This window comes from Pundamilia nyererei, unplaced genomic scaffold (assembly GCF_000239375.1).
Source record: "Pundamilia nyererei isolate P.nyererei 1_Seehausen unplaced genomic scaffold, PunNye1.0 scaffold00017, whole genome shotgun sequence".
Classification (NCBI taxonomy): Eukaryota; Metazoa; Chordata; class Actinopteri; order Cichliformes; family Cichlidae; genus Pundamilia; species Pundamilia nyererei.
In genome coordinates this window covers 4359345-4376400 of record NW_005187418.1, presented here as the reverse complement: position 1 = coordinate 4376400, position 17056 = coordinate 4359345, and the positions used below count along the sequence as shown (strand labels likewise).

Sequence of the window (17056 nt, the reverse complement as noted above, 5' to 3'; positions counted from 1 at the left end):
TCCAAACCAAGGCATGCTTTTTATTTTATTTATTTATTTTTTTATTATGATTTTGTTTTTTATCTGAGAACTTCCAAAGCTCAGCAAACTCAGAAAATAAAACGCATCGAGTATCGGAAACATGCATTAAATTTTCATTTTAGAGAAAAAGAGAGGAGAACAGGGACACCGAGTGCTTTTCGATTGGAGATGACTCAAAACAGATCGATGATTTAAACCTCGCGGTATTTTAGCCCCTTTTATGAAACAGCCAACCCACTGATAAACTATTGTGGGTCTTTTTTTAATGATTTGTGCAGCCTTCTTTTTCATGCGTGTTATTACACACGAACAAGCACGATTCATTTCCCCCCCTAAAGTTTTGACTGCAAGAGTCAAAGTAACGTCGCAACAACGGCCTGAATTGTAATAAGAACAGAAGATAATATAATCATCCCGAGCCCGCAACGTGACGCACAAACAGAGCATTTCTAAGAGCAGATCTATTTTTTTAAATATATAAATATGAGTAATTTTCCTGGTGGAAAAAAATATGGCATTGCAGTAAAAGGACCTGTTGCTTGTGTTGATGCTCCACGGCGAGTTTATCGTAGCCTACTGAATATTTTCTCCCCTTGGCATCAGAGTCACTTTTTACTCTAATAGCATATTCCTGCGGGGACTTTTTGGATGTAGTTTTACTGCGCTGGATGTATAGTTTCACTCTAAATATTTCTTTAGGATTAATGCAGCTATTTGGATTCTGTTTTGCAACAACCAACCTTTGAAAAGAGGCCAGAGGTCATCCTTCATCCTGAGATTTCTGCGCTTGAAGAGTATGAAGCGTCCTGGAATCCGAGCTGTTGTACAGCGTTTCCCTCCTCCTCTGATCCGAGTCTCAGTCTGGATATGAAAGCTTTCTGCACCGGGCTGGACTGCAGATTGCTGCTCAGGGAGTCTCCCCTGTTTACAGATGCATATTTCGCTCTTCACTTTGTTGACTCTGGCATGAAAGCTCCCACTCGCGCTGAACTGGCAAATCACATGAATGATTTAATGGCTGATATCAGCAATGGGGAAGAAGAGAGACCTCCATGTTTTTATGCATGGAGAGGAGTGAAATAAGGGAGAAGAGTACTCATAAAATATTGTTGACTTATAAAATAATAATAGACACAGCCTTTTTGAAGTTTTTCTTCATTCTACATTTGAGTAAATGTGATAAATCTAAAGTTTAAAATGCCCGGTAACATAGGAGTCAGCTTTTATGTACTCTATTATGTAATATAGGAGTCAGCTTTTATGTAAAGTATTATTACTAACAGAAGCTTGTGGTGTCCTTGGAAATCAAATACTTAAAGAGCTGCTCTAGCTTCGCTTTAGACATCTTAATTCTCCTGCTTTGAACAGTCTTTTCTTTTTTTTATGTCTACTGTAAGTTTTACCACAATAAAGTCTGCTTAAAACCACCCTCCATTAAAGCTACAGCAATTAAACCCTACAGAACTTACATTATTGGATACAATCAAATATTTGAAATTATATTTAAGGTGACACACAGGAATGAAAAAAAAAAAAAAGAGTCGGGCACATATATAATTTTGCTGAGAAACCAATAAAGTTCTTTTAAAATCTAGCTAGTAGGTTTATTTTAATTTTCTGCAATTTTAAATAGCTTCTATACATTTCCTCCTGAGAATGAACTTTCCCTAGATTTTCAGTGGTAATTACTATGATTTAAACAAAACATTTTTCTTTTCCTTTTACCTTAAATCTGAAGAGAAACTCAAAAACTGTTCTATACTCGGAGCAACGGCTGGACATAATAACACAAAAAGCAGTAAGACTTCAACTATCTTGCCTGATGGTACAAGGCGAGGTTCACCACTCGATCTCTATATGAACACGTGTAAACCACAACAGGCCATCACTTTGAGCCGTGAGGTTTGGTAAAGACATTCAATCTCCACACAGGTTGTGTGCCCCCTCACCCCACCCCAACTGTAGCAGCTGGCTCAATCGCTCTCCTTCAGCCCTCTGATATGAAACTCTGTATCCGGTCAGGCGCTTTACGAGGATGTCGAGCCGTTTCAGGTCTCTCGGCCACGGCTAAATCCTACAGCCCCCTTTTATGGCAGGAGGATGGCAGCGAGAGGAAGGGGGCACTTGTTTCACCGACTGCGGTGATGGAAATGTAACCAAATACCAAAACTAGGGGTAAAAGGCGGAAGGGGAGCACATGCTGACTGACAGGTGCAGAGGTGGTCTGCTAAATGGAGCTCATTGGAGGGATGGCGATTTGTTCTGAAAGTGAGCATACCCACTAAGGCTTTAATTGAAACCTAAATCCATACATCATGCAGGCAGCAACACCTAACGAGGTGTGCTAGCAGTTCGTGTGTGTTCTTTAAATATGTATAGAGAAACCAACTGCATGCACAGTTATTAACACACAGTAAATGATGACACAAAAGACAGAATCACGATCATGACGTATTTATTGTCAGAGAGCATTTGCCCTTGTTCCTTACAGGGGTGAAAGCCTTCCCTTTGTTTTGGTGCAGGCAAACCATGTGGAATTAAAGCATCGTGTTAACGAATCGAGACCCATCAGTGTAAAAGCAAAACGCAACAAGGCCTATTAACCGTCAAGTATCAGGGATCAAGTGAAAGTCGAGCAAAAGTCGACATAACTGCTATGCTGCAGCTGCCGGATAAACTTTGATTCGTCCTGTTTTTATACACACTGACTGAAAATAAAACATTTCGTTTGATGATTTGATTTTTGCATTTGTACAATTTATACTCTACAGTATGTCAACATCAGTCATGTAAAAGAGAGATCAACTAGTGGGCCCCGTTATAAATAAATACAGAATATATATATACAGTACACACACATTCAAATGATTACAACCTGATGTAATAATTCAGTGTGTTTTCTGTAATTCAGCTACCGCTTCCAGCTCATGTCCTGATATGAAGTCAGCACCGATCACATTCCCGTCCAACTGAAGTAAGACACTAAAGGAGTATTGTGGTTAAAATGAGGGTCCCACAGCTGTCTTTGATGTCATGGGTTATCTATGAAATTAGCTGGCTGGAAATGTGAGGGGTAAAAAGGCCCGAGGTAGACCGGCGCCCTCCTGATTACTGCTATACTTTTTACAAGTGAGTGCCAGCAGCAGCAGCGTGGGCAGGTGCCAGAGGCTGCAAAAGAACAGCTTTCGGGCGCTGCTGCGGTCTCCCTTGTGGTAGAACCGGAAGGCCAGGTAGCTGATGTACAGGTTGATGGGTAAGGAGATGACGGGGAAGGTCCAGGTGGTGACATCCAGCACGGGCGCTAAAGTTGACAGACCGATCAGACCGAGGCTGTGCCGTAGGGCCACCCGCTTGCACATGGCAGGGTGGGTGACGGACATCATTCGATAGCCACCACGGGAGTAGTCTTCCCTCAAGTTCCAGCTGAGGGCGTTGAAGTGGGGAAACTGCCAGCTGTACAGGAAACCACCCAGCAACAAAGCACCTAGACGGAGTGATGGGGGGGTGAGAGAGACATGAATGTTTAACTGATGCGGTGCTTATTTAATTCACACTCAGATTACTCAATTGTGGTCAAGGTGTAAAATAAAACCACATATTTTTAATCTTAAAAAAGCGATAAGAGACAGTACTTCCATGCACTTTATTAGGTACACCTAAATGTACTTCCAAAACACCGGGTGCTACTCCTGTCAGCTAAGAACCGGAAACTGAGACTACAGTTCAAACGGGCTCATCAAAACTGGACATCAGAAGACCGGAAAATGTTGCCTGGTCTGATGAGTCCCAATTACTGTTGTGACATTTAGATGATTGGGTCACAATTTGGAATGAAACCATAAATCCGCCCTTATTTCAGCTAGACTGGTGGTGGTGGTGGTGTCATGGTGTGGGGATATTTGCTTGGCACATTTTGAACCCCTTTACTACTAAGTGAGAATAGTTTAAATGCTATGGCCTACCTTAGTATTATTGCTGAGCATGTCTAAAGGCCTAAAAGCAAAAATGGGTCCAAACCAGTACTGTATTATGTTTTTAATGGCTTTTGCTTAAAATATATAAATAAATAAATACAATTCTCATTTACAAGAAAACAAACATTTAGGCCTACTTCTAAAACAGAAACGAAGCGAACGGTTAATAAAAGAGAACAAAAGTAAAATAAGTGGTTTCTTTTTCTGCTTAGAGGCAGCTTTTCTCATAAGTATTATTCCATTTCGTCATAATTAGTGAGTCAAACCAGAAGAAGAAGTGCACAAACTGACAGGAAGGGAAAATACTTGATCTAATTCCCTCGCCACAAGACTTTGTTTTAGCGGCAGTGGCTTGTATTTTACATCCTGCACAAGTGTTTTAAAATTTTTTTAAAAAACATAAAAAACAGACCTGTGGGTCTTTGTGCTTTCTCAGCACCAAACACAGTACAATACTAATTCTCTCTATGAGGTTAAGTCCCGTAATAAAAGAGAGCAACACACCTTTGGTATGACTATGAACGGAAATGAGTGCACTTTACTTTGAGAGGTCACGTAACGCCTTAAATAACTCTGGCCTATTTATTACTTCATGATGAATTACTTCAAACTAAAAGTAAAAAGACAGAAAAAACCCCAATAAGTAGGACAAATGTGAAGACGAACATTTCTAAGACAACAGAGCAGCAACATAATGCCACATCTCACACAGATGTCATCACCGAACACTTGATGTGTCACCAAACATGCTGAATAACCTGCTCGGGTTCCATCTTTCCAACATCTTCATTTAATACCGAATTCATTTGACACTTTGCATTTAAACTCCACATGAACAAAAGCACTAATAATGCTACAGGGGCCCTGGGGATTATGTAAATCGAGCTTTATGTGCTTTAAAATCAGGCCCGGTCTCACACTAAAATAAGTTAGCACAAGAGCACAGCCACATGATCAAATTACCTACTGCAACAAATAATTATTCTCATCAAGATTTATGTAGTTCATGTAATGTTATTAGTATTATGAAGGAAAACTAGCAAAAAGCTATATTTCAGAAGCTCAAATCTGTTGTTTTGGGGCATTCTGGTTTAAATGGATGTAAGTGAAGCTATAATTTTGTCACGACTAAAAAACTTAGAAGACGGCAGTCCGGGAAGCCATGTCTGTGTACTGTATATGCAGCCTTTTTTCCTACAGACTGGCTGAAGACACGAAACAGCACGCGCCTTTAGTTTGGAATAACATGCTGGGTTTGTATCGCATCACAGTTTGGCACAAGTGAAAAGTGAACAGTGACGTTATGACAGTAATACTGAGGCGCAGTATGGGTTTCATTGTGCAGTAAGCCTGCAATTAATCTTTTAATAATCCCTCGATTAATTATTTAGTTATATCAAATGTCCCATAATATTGGGGGGGGCATTATACGTTTTCAAATGACTTGTTCCATCCTGTTCAACTGTCTAAAAGCAGAACATATTTGATTTACAATGATATAAAACAGAGATCTGCAGTAGATCGAAATCACATTTGAAGAGCTGTGTGTGCAGCAGATATTTGGCATCTGTGTTTGATAAATCTATTCAAGCTGCAGGTTTTCCTACAACTAACTTCAAAATGTCTACACTAGTATCAAAAATACAGATGCAACCTTTGACCCCGACTAAGTGACGGGATCAGAAGACTCGCTTATGCTGTTAGAGCATGTCGGCTGACAAATCAATACGTGATGAAATATCTGCAGAGAGGAGTGGTCTCTACCAGGCTTGCAACGCGTCCCTTCATTCGGGGACATAACAGTGTAATTTTCAATATTACAACTATGTGAATCATATTTTCTGGGCTTCTTCTGGAGTCTCCAGATTTCACCCCAACTGAACACCTATGGGAAAGGTTGTAATAACAGCACCTTAAAAATGATAATATGGGTGTTTTTTAAGAAGGGTAAATATGTAAGAAGCTCAGAACAGTACAATGCTACATTCATACCTGGCTCCAGACAACCTGTGGCCGCAGTCCAGCCCATCACAGGAGGTATCGCCCCCACAACGGCACCCACCCACGTGTTGGTGATGCTGAGTCTCTTGAGCGGTGTGTAGCAACAGGTGTAGAGAAAGATGTTGAGGGCGCCCAGGAAGCCTGTCAAGGGGTTTACTGCCAGCGTGAGCAGAGCGACTCCTGGCACTCCACAGGCCAGAGCAAAGGACACTGCGTGGAGGGGGCTGATATAAGGAAGGGAGACAAACAGAGAGGGAGTCAGCTATATCGACTAGACAAAGCTCAGGTGAAAGCATGGGAACAGTGTGCTGATAATGTTTCCTAGGTCTTTCTAACAGACACCAGATAAGACAATAATAGCTTCAAATGTTCAGTACAGACACACGCAGACCCGTGGGGGCCAGCAGTCAGCAGCCGAGCATGGCTGAGTCTCAAAACGGGAGGCGTGGAGGACACTCATCTGATAAGAGTTTGTCAGGGATAAAAGTAGCGCCGCAAGATGAAGAGCATGTGCACGCACCAGAGATCAAAACTAGCTGAAGGAAACCACTGTGGCTCAGGCTTTTAGCTGGATGAAGGCTTCCTCCTCCTCTTCCTTCACCCCTCATCTTTAACTGAAAGCAGCGATGGCAACGTCTGGTTCAAATTCACCAGTAAATGCTTCATAAATTAAAGAGGGAGGAGATTAAAATCTTGACCAAACGCAGGCCTTTTTCTTCAGAAAGCAAACGGGGCTTTTATTTTGGTGGTGTGGCCATACAGGGGGATTGGAGCATTAATGTGATTAGTGGTGTTATGTCTTTTTTATGTGGGCTGAGATGGGGCCGTGCAGGCTGGCTTTGGGCAGCTGACAGCCTGGCTCTGGGCTGGCTCAGTGGGGGTCAGGGAAGGGAGTGCGTCACATGGCCTGAGGTGGGTTTAGTGTCCTTTGCTTACAGCTCGACACAGCCGCAGTCATAACGTCAGGCTCTTAATGTCAATACAGAAAGCCCAACAGGTTTCCTTTTGGTTAGACCACAATCAAGGTCATGGATCCAAATGTAAAACACCCATAAGGTTGAAGAAACAAGATGAATCTACTTAAAGCCCTGTAATCTGTGAAGCACTCAAACGGTCAGAGAGCGCAAAGTAAACTGTGGAAAGCAAACCTTCTCTATTCAAGCCTGACCAGAAATAAAGCGGCTTGAGGGACTGGTGTAAAACTGGAAACTGAATACAGATTTATGGAACCTTCTAAGACTCAACACCACTCACATATTACTAAAAACAGCCTACTGATCCACTGACATGAAATCTGCCACAAAAATCTCAAGAAAACATTCAAAACCTGTTTTTCTTACTCGTTTTGTTGAAATTTACACACAAAACTGAATATTTAGTTGAAAAAGCACTGAGGGTGACTACGCTTCAGTTACCTTGCATTTTACTAGCATTTAAATAAATGTAATACTCTATACTGTTCTGTAAATATGATTAAATTACTCAAAGTTTAGTTCACGTTACTGAAATAGTTGTTTGATAAAATCTGTTGGTAAAACTGAGATGCATTGATGGCTTTATAAAAGCTAGTAAGTATTGTTTGACGTCCTGGTCACTTGCTTGTCCAACAACACTTAAAACTATTGAAAACATTTATAAAAGAAGTTTAAAACTACTTGACAAAAAACAGACTTCCCACCACCACTGTCATGTGTTAAAAAAAACATAAATTACTGAACTTCAATAACTTAGTGAAACTTAAAAGAGTGAGTTTAATATATAAAGTCTTACACTCCCTTGCTCCACCACCACTAAAGCAGTTCATTAGGCATAAAGAAAGCTCAGACAGGACCACTCGAGCTTCAATCCGAGGAGACTTGTTTATACCCCACAGACGGACAGCATTTGGGCAGAACGTCCTCTCTGTTAAGGGAGGCCATCTGTGGAACAGTCTTCCTCAACCCATTAGAGAATGCTCTACACTCAATTTGTTTAAGGCAAAGATTAAAAACTGGTTATGGACAAATCAAGTGTGTGATCATGTATGAGTTGTACAGTTTTAATGTTTTATTTGGGAACAGAATGGTGTGTATGTGTACGTTTGGTGATGGAGTTTTTATTATGAATGAATGATGAATTTTTATGAATTATTATGTCTATTTTTTATGCTTAAGGACAACAGATGAAAATTAGCCCTTGGCTATAATCTGGTATGTTTACATTCATGTAATTTTTTTTTACATTTATGTTCATTAACATGCACTGTCCTAAATAAATAAATAAGTAGTCTCAGATCCATTAAAACTTTGAAACTCTGAAATCCCACTCTGACTTAAGTATGTGCTGATTTCCACACTGTAACCAACTCTGGTTGTAACAGTTGCAATCTGAATTGCTCTCCTTAGAGATACTCAAAATGATCTACTGCCTCACCACATCTGGAAGCCTCAAATTTGACAAGACCACAACTAAGAGAGGGTGACTGTCATTCACATTTCCAAAAAGAAAAAAAAAGGTGGGAAAGATGATATACTAGTATTGTCCTGATGTAACACAACAAACTACATCCAACACTGACATCACACTAGGCGGAGCAGGTTTTGCAGTAAGGACAAACAAAGCTGGGTAACACAATTTAACTCATACAAAGCGCTTTCCTAAAGGCAACACAGAGATGTGTAAAATGTGGCTTCCTGATGGCTTGTTTGACAGGACAGTCCGGCCTGCAATCTGCTCTCTGTCTCCACACGAGATTGTATGTGTGAATGAGGAGAAGGGAGACGTGCTAGAAACAATGAGCAAGAGATGCAGCTATTTTGTGGATCTCAGAGACAGACGTACAACTCCTCTTGTCAAACGAAGGCTAAAAGCCAGAGAAGAGAGGCTGTGTTTAGACAGAGGGAGAGCACTTCCAATAACCACCTCAGCAGCACCAGTACACTTTTAAACAGCATGTCAATGGAGAATTCCTTAAACTGGGATGAGATAGCTGTGGTGTGGGTGAAGAACCAGTCATGGTACTAACAGAATCTTTAGTTAAACAAAAAAAAAAAGATCGTGTGGACATTCAGTCTATATTTAGAGAGCTGCACATCAACAGGTTGCTTTATTTCTTGGGGAGCTGTTCATCCTGTAAGAATGAACGGCAAATGAGGCAATTTCCTGGCAATGATAATGGTTGAAGAAGACCTGTAGTCTGTTTGGGTTTATGCATCAGTGAAAATCCATGTGTTTGTCTGCTGCTTAAAGGTGCTAGTCTTTCAAAAGGGGCAAGCAGAGACCAGCATATCCAGTCACTGAGTAAGATTTGTAGGAGCGTGGCAATCCACATAGTTCACTGAGCACCAAAACAGAGGTTATCTGATATCTAAAGAGCAGAGGTAGCACAGTGAGGGTGCTTAGGTAACCTACACCTCATCTCAACCTCATCACCCTCCTTTCCAACCTGCTGACAAGTTCAAATTACACCTGACAGGTGGAGAGCAGAGGCTCATCAGTGCTGGCATGCATTTCTCTTCCTGGCAGCTAAGGTCTCTCTACATAACAGCTATTGCTCTGGTTCAACACCACAATAACTCAAAAAGGAAAGCTGGAACTGAAAGGTGTAAATTAATATGTGCTACTGTTTTATTTAAGCAGTAATCATCATATCGCCTGCAAGTGCGCAGAGGCTCTGACATCACAAGCTGCTAGATCACGTTTCACCCCAGGAAAAGTATCCAGCTAAGGCACAAGGTAAGGATCAGGTCAGTGAGCAAGAAAACAGTAACACACTTTGTCTTTCACCCAGTGAGATGTACAAGAGTTAGTCAGGGTGGCTGAGCAGCTGTCACACAGTGTCGCTGCACTAAACTCAACCCAAACTCGTGGTGAAGCTGGTGCACTTCACTCCTCATGTGCATTCTCTGGCAATTTGTTTTACAGTCTTTCTAAAAGGATAAAACGTACCGATGGTAGTTCTATACCAAATCAATCATACAGTGTTTAATATGCAGGAAGGAAAATATTACCTGATCTGTCCTCTGACGAGCGGACGGTTCTTTGTTCTGTTCATGTTGGAGTCAAAGGGCACCTCGAAGTACTGTGGAGACAGAAGAACAAGTGGGTTAGTGCAGGAAAGTGACAGTCAAGTTCCAGATACAAGACACCAGACAAGAAGAAACAAGGAGGAGCTGTCCTGTGAGACATTATCTTCTGTACGGCATGCAGCGGAGAATCTTTATCAGTCTATGAAATGAGAACTTTTGCAAAATGTTTGAGGTAAATTCTTGCACACTTTCTACACTGCAATTCAAAAGATGCAGTTTGTCAAATTAAAATGAGTTTTCAATATATTGTTGAGATGCAAAGGTTGGGCTGAGACCCAGACAAACATGTTTTTATTTGTTTTTTAATTCAAACATTGTGCAGATGCAAAAAGGAGAAGAAAAAAAAAGCCTAAACCCCATACTGGTTAAGCTTTCACAGAAATGTACATAATATAGTGTGCCTCATAGAGCAAACATGGGAGACTTTCACTGTTACTGCCAATGTGAGCTTTTCTACTGCAGCATAGGAACAGAACCGATATGATGGGACCCGCTTTATGTACGGTCATAGCAACTCTCTGAATCGAAAGCTCACACTGCATTTTAACAGTAAATGGACTGGAGGTGGAAGGTGGAGGCAGTGAGCTAGCTGTTGGGTGGGAGGTGGTAGTGGTGGGAGTGTTCTGGGATACAACTATGTGAAAAACTACTTATACTCCCGTTTTATGATCTGCTCTGGAGGAGTAAGCTTCAAAGTGCTCCCATGAGATTGGCAGTGTGTGACTAAAACGCAAACATATGGGGTGCTTAAATGCAGGAACTGGCTAATCTGTGTGTGCGCGTATCTGTGTGCAAGTGAGAAAATGAACATACGTGTGTGTTTCTTGTCTGATAAAGCATCTGACTAACGAAAAAAGCAGATAAAGCATGTGAACTATGGAATATCGACGTCTATCTCTCCTGATATATGTTTCACATAAAATATCTAATAAACAGATAATCCACTTTTCTCATCTTAAACCCCAGTTACCAAATTTACTGCAGTCATTAAAATCATATCATAAAAAACATTGGAGGAATGTGCCACCATTGGTATCATATAGATTTTCTTTTCTAATATCATTAGTGAGTGGGCCACACCATCAATCTCTGATACAGAAGATCTCTCATAATAGACGACTGTAATTTGGAGTAAAAAACACTGATGGAAAGATCAAACATCTTTGTGGTCCCCTTACATCAGTTTGCACTATGTTTGGTGTTGGGAGGCACACTAAGCCATTCAGATGAGAGCTGCGAAATGCTACACACATTTCAAATAGTACAATATAATACAAGTACTTCATTTCGCCTGTTGTCACATGATACAGCTATCCTTTAGTCACAATTTTACATTCCATCTCAAGATAAAAGAACAAAACTGGAACTGAGGGTAAAGTTTAGCTCCTTATTTGGATGCAGTTACTGCTAAAATTGCAATGCAATAAAACTGTCCAATAAAAACGTTTAACAGTCAAGAACAAGTTTCTTACACTTGGATTAGGCCTAGTCTGAAACTCAAAAAAAAAGGGACTTGGACTATGCTTAATCCATGTCTGGGAAACTGAGCCAATAATTAATAATAATCCATCTTCATGCACTCAAAAGAAAACTTCTGTCTTCTGTTTTCCATCTTTGGTTCAGCTTTACTGGTCTGCTTGGTTTTGGACTGTACTAGGCTATGGCACAGCTGCGTATGCTGCTGTAGGACCCGAAGGCCCAGGCCAAGGTGTTAATTCTATTTCCTGGGTCAGGAAATGCGTCAGGAGGTCAGGGGCCGCATGAGAGAGAAATGCACTTTGCGGCCAGGCTAGAACATAACAGGACTGAAGCTGGCCTCAGGCAGGCCCAGGGCCAAGCTCACTGCAACACTGCTCACATAAAAAGGACCCACTTAGTTTCCAATAACATCATCCCACATGGTTTAAAAAAAAAAGGAAAAAAAAAGCACAAATTCTGTGCACAACAGGACTGTCTTTTGTTCAGCCACAGGCGTAACAACACACCTGTACTGTACATATGAAGTGAAGTAAATTATCTCTCTCCCGTTGCTTGGATCATGCTGTCGTGGGCATTTGCAGAGACTGATACGTAAATGTCACGCGGCCGATCCTGTTCCGTGAGCCGTGTTGTCATTTCACAGTTTGTCCAGTCCTGCTCGTGTTCCTCCCTCTCTGCCTTTTAAGTCGAATTGCCTCATCTGGTTCGCATTAGCGGCCTTCACAACCCATGTCATTATTTCCGCCCAACATCGCCATGTGTTACAGTGGTGGCATTAAAATAACTGGGCCAGTTGTGTTTTGTGTGTTTGCGCGTGTGCTGCTACAGGTAGGTCCCGAGTTTGTAATGATTTGTAATTGTTGACAGGTCTTCAACTACACCGAGACCTTGATTGTGTAATTAACTGACTGTGGATGACGGTTATAGCATTTAGAAACCGTTTCAAACTCCACTTTAAGACCAGAGTAGGGTTTATATTTAAAAATAAAAATGTGTTTAGTGGCGAGATATATAAAAATACCCTGCTTTGAATAAAAATGTATGCCCCCCCAGATTTAAAAAAAAAAAAAAAGTGAAAAGAAGAGTGTTGATTGTTGTGACAAGGTTTGGAAAGGACTTTGATAGCCTCTTTTTATTTTTGGTATGAGCAATATGCTAATGCATAAAGTACATTTTGAGCTGTGATGCATGTGGACAACGCCTCAGAAGAAGATATAAACAGATCTTTGAGTTTTTGGGGGATTTTTTTGTTTGTTTTTAACCTCATGCAGCTCTGCTCACATCACTCACTGATACACTATGACGTCTAATTGAAACGGATGGTTTCTGTTTATTTTAAGAGCGCCACTGTTCACTCATCATTCATTTCCTGACAATGCTGAACAGTGTAGGAAAATAGGCCATTTATAATAATCTGCGTAGCTGCAACAAACAAACTGCATCTTTAGCTCCAGCTAAAGAAATGACTAAACTGACAACATTTCTAACCCTATGGATCAGCTTAGGGATATACAATAAAAGACTGGTGTAGGACCGGAAGCTATGGACATGAGTGCTGCTTTCAATTATGAACGCACACGCACACACAAAACCCCTAACTGTAGGGACAATTATCTGCCAGACGATGAGGATGGAGAGCAGGAGAGACCAAAGAGAAAAAAGGCAAAGGAGAGGGGGTGTTCAGCTGCCAGATCCTTTGAGCTATCAAAGACAGAACGTGATCCACCGCCAACCACCAGGGCTCAATTGATAACAGGCTTGGGGGAGGCATTTCCTATTCTTGTGCAGAAGTGTATCTGTTTGATGACTGTAATTTAAACACTCAGGCAGCATAATTTAAGGCCATATTTTAACAAAATGTGCAAAAAAAAAATCCTTTCATGAAGTTGGCCTGTAAAACAATTAAGAAGAATGAACAACAGAGGACAAATTTAGATGTTAACTGACCGCTTACACATCTCTGATCTGAAAGCAAAAACAACAATAGGAAGTGCAGCGATGGTTAAGAGAGGAGTGCTACAGTAAGTACACTGTTTACTCAGGAGGCAAAAGTGTGCCTAAACACAGACACAGGGCGAAAAGACACAACTAAGCAGCTGTATGGCTTTGGCTCACAGAAACATCAGCTGGCCATCAACAGCGTCTCCCTCTCTTGTTCTGGCGAAAAAAACCCAGGTGCACGGGTAAGCCCAACAATCGCAAGTCATCACTTGTCAAGACTGTCACCTGTTTACGCACTGCAGTTGAATAGCAGAGTCAAACATCCACAGGGGTGGGTGGTGCTCCGCTGCATGCGAGCCAAGTTTACTTTAAAAAAAAAAAAAAAGAAGAGAAAAGCATCAGAGCTTTTAAAAGCCCTTTCAGCACCAACTGTGAACTGTCTCTGATCAGCCACTTGACAAACAAGCAGCCAAAGATTTACATAGATTAAGCTTTCCTCAGAAGTCAATTCAATGTTTCTGGCAGACGTTCGTGATGTTTGGAAGTCAAATGAAAGAAAAGAAAAAAAGCAGACAGGGCATGCGACCTGACTAGTCACAACACTAAACAATGGTATGGAAGATCAAGGTTATTTCAAGGGGTTTCCACTTCTAGCGAATGAGCTGTGCTGTCACAAAAAATGCAACTGAGAGGCAAATAAAGTGGCTTGGAACTATTTGAGTAATGCTCTAATTTTACACTGCTTCCCTGAAAAACCTGTTATACACTGCCAAAGTACTTATTAGTACTGCAAAGATGAGCCCTTTGTGAATGTCTGTGAGGACAGCAAAGCCTCGATACAGATGGGTTGTTGGTGGTTTATAAGTGGTTGGAAAAAAAGGTAAATGAAATGATTCTTATATATAGCACTTTTCTACTCTACTTGAGCACTCCAAGTGCTTTATACAACATGCCATTCACCATTCACACAAGCACTTCTATCTAAGCGCTTTCTTTCCAACATTCACACACATTCATACTTGGAGTTCAGTGTCTTGCCCAAGGATACTTTATGCATGCAGACTGCATCAGCCAAAGATCAAACCACCAACCTTCCGATTAGTAGATAACCTGCTCTACTTCCTGAGCCACAGCCCGAGGTGGCAAAGGAGACACACCACAAGAGACAACTGTCCTAATATGAATTCAGCTACACATGTTCAGCTAGAGAAAAGATTTGTGTCCAGAAAATGTAAATGCAGGATTTTCTTTAATGCTAAAAAAAAAAAAAAAAAAACCTGCTTGGGAAGCGCAGCACTTTTAATATTTGCGTCACCTTAGGGCATCTCCCTTACTCCATTTCTGTATATAGCAGTATTTAGATCACACTATCTGCAGTGAAAGGGAAAGATAAAAATGTCTTCCGGAGTCTGGAATGCTGCATATGAACAGCTGGCAGATGTGTCTGAGGCTCTTCATGTGATCAATGGCGCTAGACGAGCTTGTCTGATTAAAAACAAAAAGCTCTGATTGCTTTCCCTCGTTACACGTATGTGTTCAGAATTAGACTATTAGCTTTAGCCTTCTAACAGCATGCAACTACCTGAAATGAAACATCCCATAATTCTTAGCTTTCTGAAATCCAGCCGCACTCAGTGCTGCTGTATAGCGTAGTCTCTTCCCACGCACCACTTTAAAGACTGCAGTACTCTGTCTGGCCAAAGCGTGGATCACGTCTCCCTTTCAGCTGTGTGCTGAACCCACACCTCTTCCAGCTCTCTTTATAGTGGTCTGTGTGGAGCTGTTGGCAGCGGTTCAGCTGGCACAGCATCCCTCTTGATTAATGGGCCGAGTGTGGGACAGTGAAGCGCTAAACTGTCCCCATGTTAATCAGCCAATTAATGCCGGGCAGAGCTGCATTACCTCTGCCCTGCCGATAATCAGTCCCGTTGCCTGTGAAGATATGGGCAGGATCTGGGAAATCTTACTGCAGGGCAGAGGCATGCTGTACTCAGTGCCTGGAGCATGAAGAAGGATGGAGTGCTGCAACTTTAACAAAAAGAAAGAAAGAAAGAAAGGAAATGCAGGGGATTTTTCATACATGTTTTTCTTCTAATTCATTTGATCAAAGGAGGGTTTGACAGCTGCTGCTTTGCCTCCAGAAGGAAAGTTTTTGCTGCACAACTAAAGATGAATGAGTGTTATCCATTTCTGTTGTGCGCAGGAGACCGGTTTAAGCTGCTAGGACCCAGCATTGTGGGAATATGGGTTTAGAAGTGATGCCATAGTTCATCTTACTTTCCCTGCGTGTCATAAACTATCAATATTTTCATCTTTTACACTGTATTATGACTAGGCCACAGTGCCTCCTAGTGTGAAGGAGGGCTCAGATTACAAGACTGACTCTTGCGGGGAGACGTTGAAGAGGAGAAAACCTTTGGGATTAAAGCATCCACTCTCACAAACAGATTTCAGAAAGAGTGCATAGCACCCAAGATCAGTAAACTTGCGATTTTAGTGATACGTTCAGATCATTAAAATATTATACAATGTAAAATCCTTAAACTTGGACTTACGGCTCTATCCTTTGATGAATTTCCCAGTAGTTTTCCAAGTAGAAAAGTAGGAAGGGGTCGGTATAATTTCTCACAGAACTAGATATTGACCACGCTGGGTGAGATCCTTACTTTCACTCTACAGTACACATAACTATGCAAACAAGAGGAATGCCTTTGGAAAGCTGGCCAGCCATATCTCTAGTCTCAGCCTGATAAGTTAACATTCTTACTAATGAGGGTATTTCAGTCCAGTTTCTGATTACCATTAACTTTGGGCACACTTGACTGCTTTCTATTCAGTCTCACAAAGTGTGGGAAAATAAAATAGTGAAAGCTGAATTCATAGAACTGGGCTGTGTGTGTGTGTGTGTGTGTGTGTGTGTGTGTGTGTGTGTGTGCCAGTAGGATGATCCCATATGCAGTTGAAAAAAACATAACTACACTAGATACAGCAGGGCTGTATCTGACACTACCATTTTTCTCATGAATATTATTTTGCATAATTAATCATTAAACTCTACTGAAAAGCTAAAATTTACAACATCTAAAATAAGTCTTTACGTTTCTCAAGTAAAAACAATATTATGTGACAACAATAAAGACCAAATTATCCTTTATATACTCACAGAATGATTTTGAAGAAAATCTGTAAGTACAGTGCTTTTTGACATGGTGCCAAATTGTGATGAGTATCTTTCAAACTGAGTGGTATTTCTAGTCGGCAGTGGTCAGTATATATCAAAAGTAGTCCAAAGAAGGAAGAGTGATGAACCACTAACAAGGTCATGGGTGGCCAAGGCTCACATGGGGCGCCAAGGCAGACCCGTGTCTGATCCGACAGACGAGCCACTCGAGTTTAGATTGCTGAAAAAAATAATGGTGGTGCACTGTGTACTCTGGCAAAAAGGTGCCAGAGTACACAGTGCATTGCAGTTTGGTGCATATGGGGCTGCACAGCCACAAGCTACTCAGATTACTGGTGCTAACCCTTCGTCCACCGCAGAAAACGGCAACATTGGCACATGAGCATGTTATT

The 17056-nt window shown here is 41.2% G+C and overlaps 1 protein-coding gene across 1 annotated transcript in view; it reads right to left on the bottom strand.

Moving 5' to 3' along the window:
* Positions 1-2459: 2459 nt before the first annotated feature.
* Positions 2460-17056, bottom strand: part of cox10 (cytochrome c oxidase assembly factor heme A:farnesyltransferase COX10) — a 35398-nt gene continuing 20801 nt past the window's right edge. Inside the window, exons 5-7 of the mRNA XM_005725902.1 lie at positions 9986-10056; positions 5988-6220; positions 2460-3505 (exon numbers count right to left, since the gene is read on the bottom strand). Of these exons, the coding sequence (XP_005725959.1) occupies positions 3072-3505; positions 5988-6220; positions 9986-10056 (738 nt within the window). The 3' untranslated portion in view covers positions 2460-3071. The remainder of the gene's footprint in view (positions 3506-5987; positions 6221-9985; positions 10057-17056) is intronic.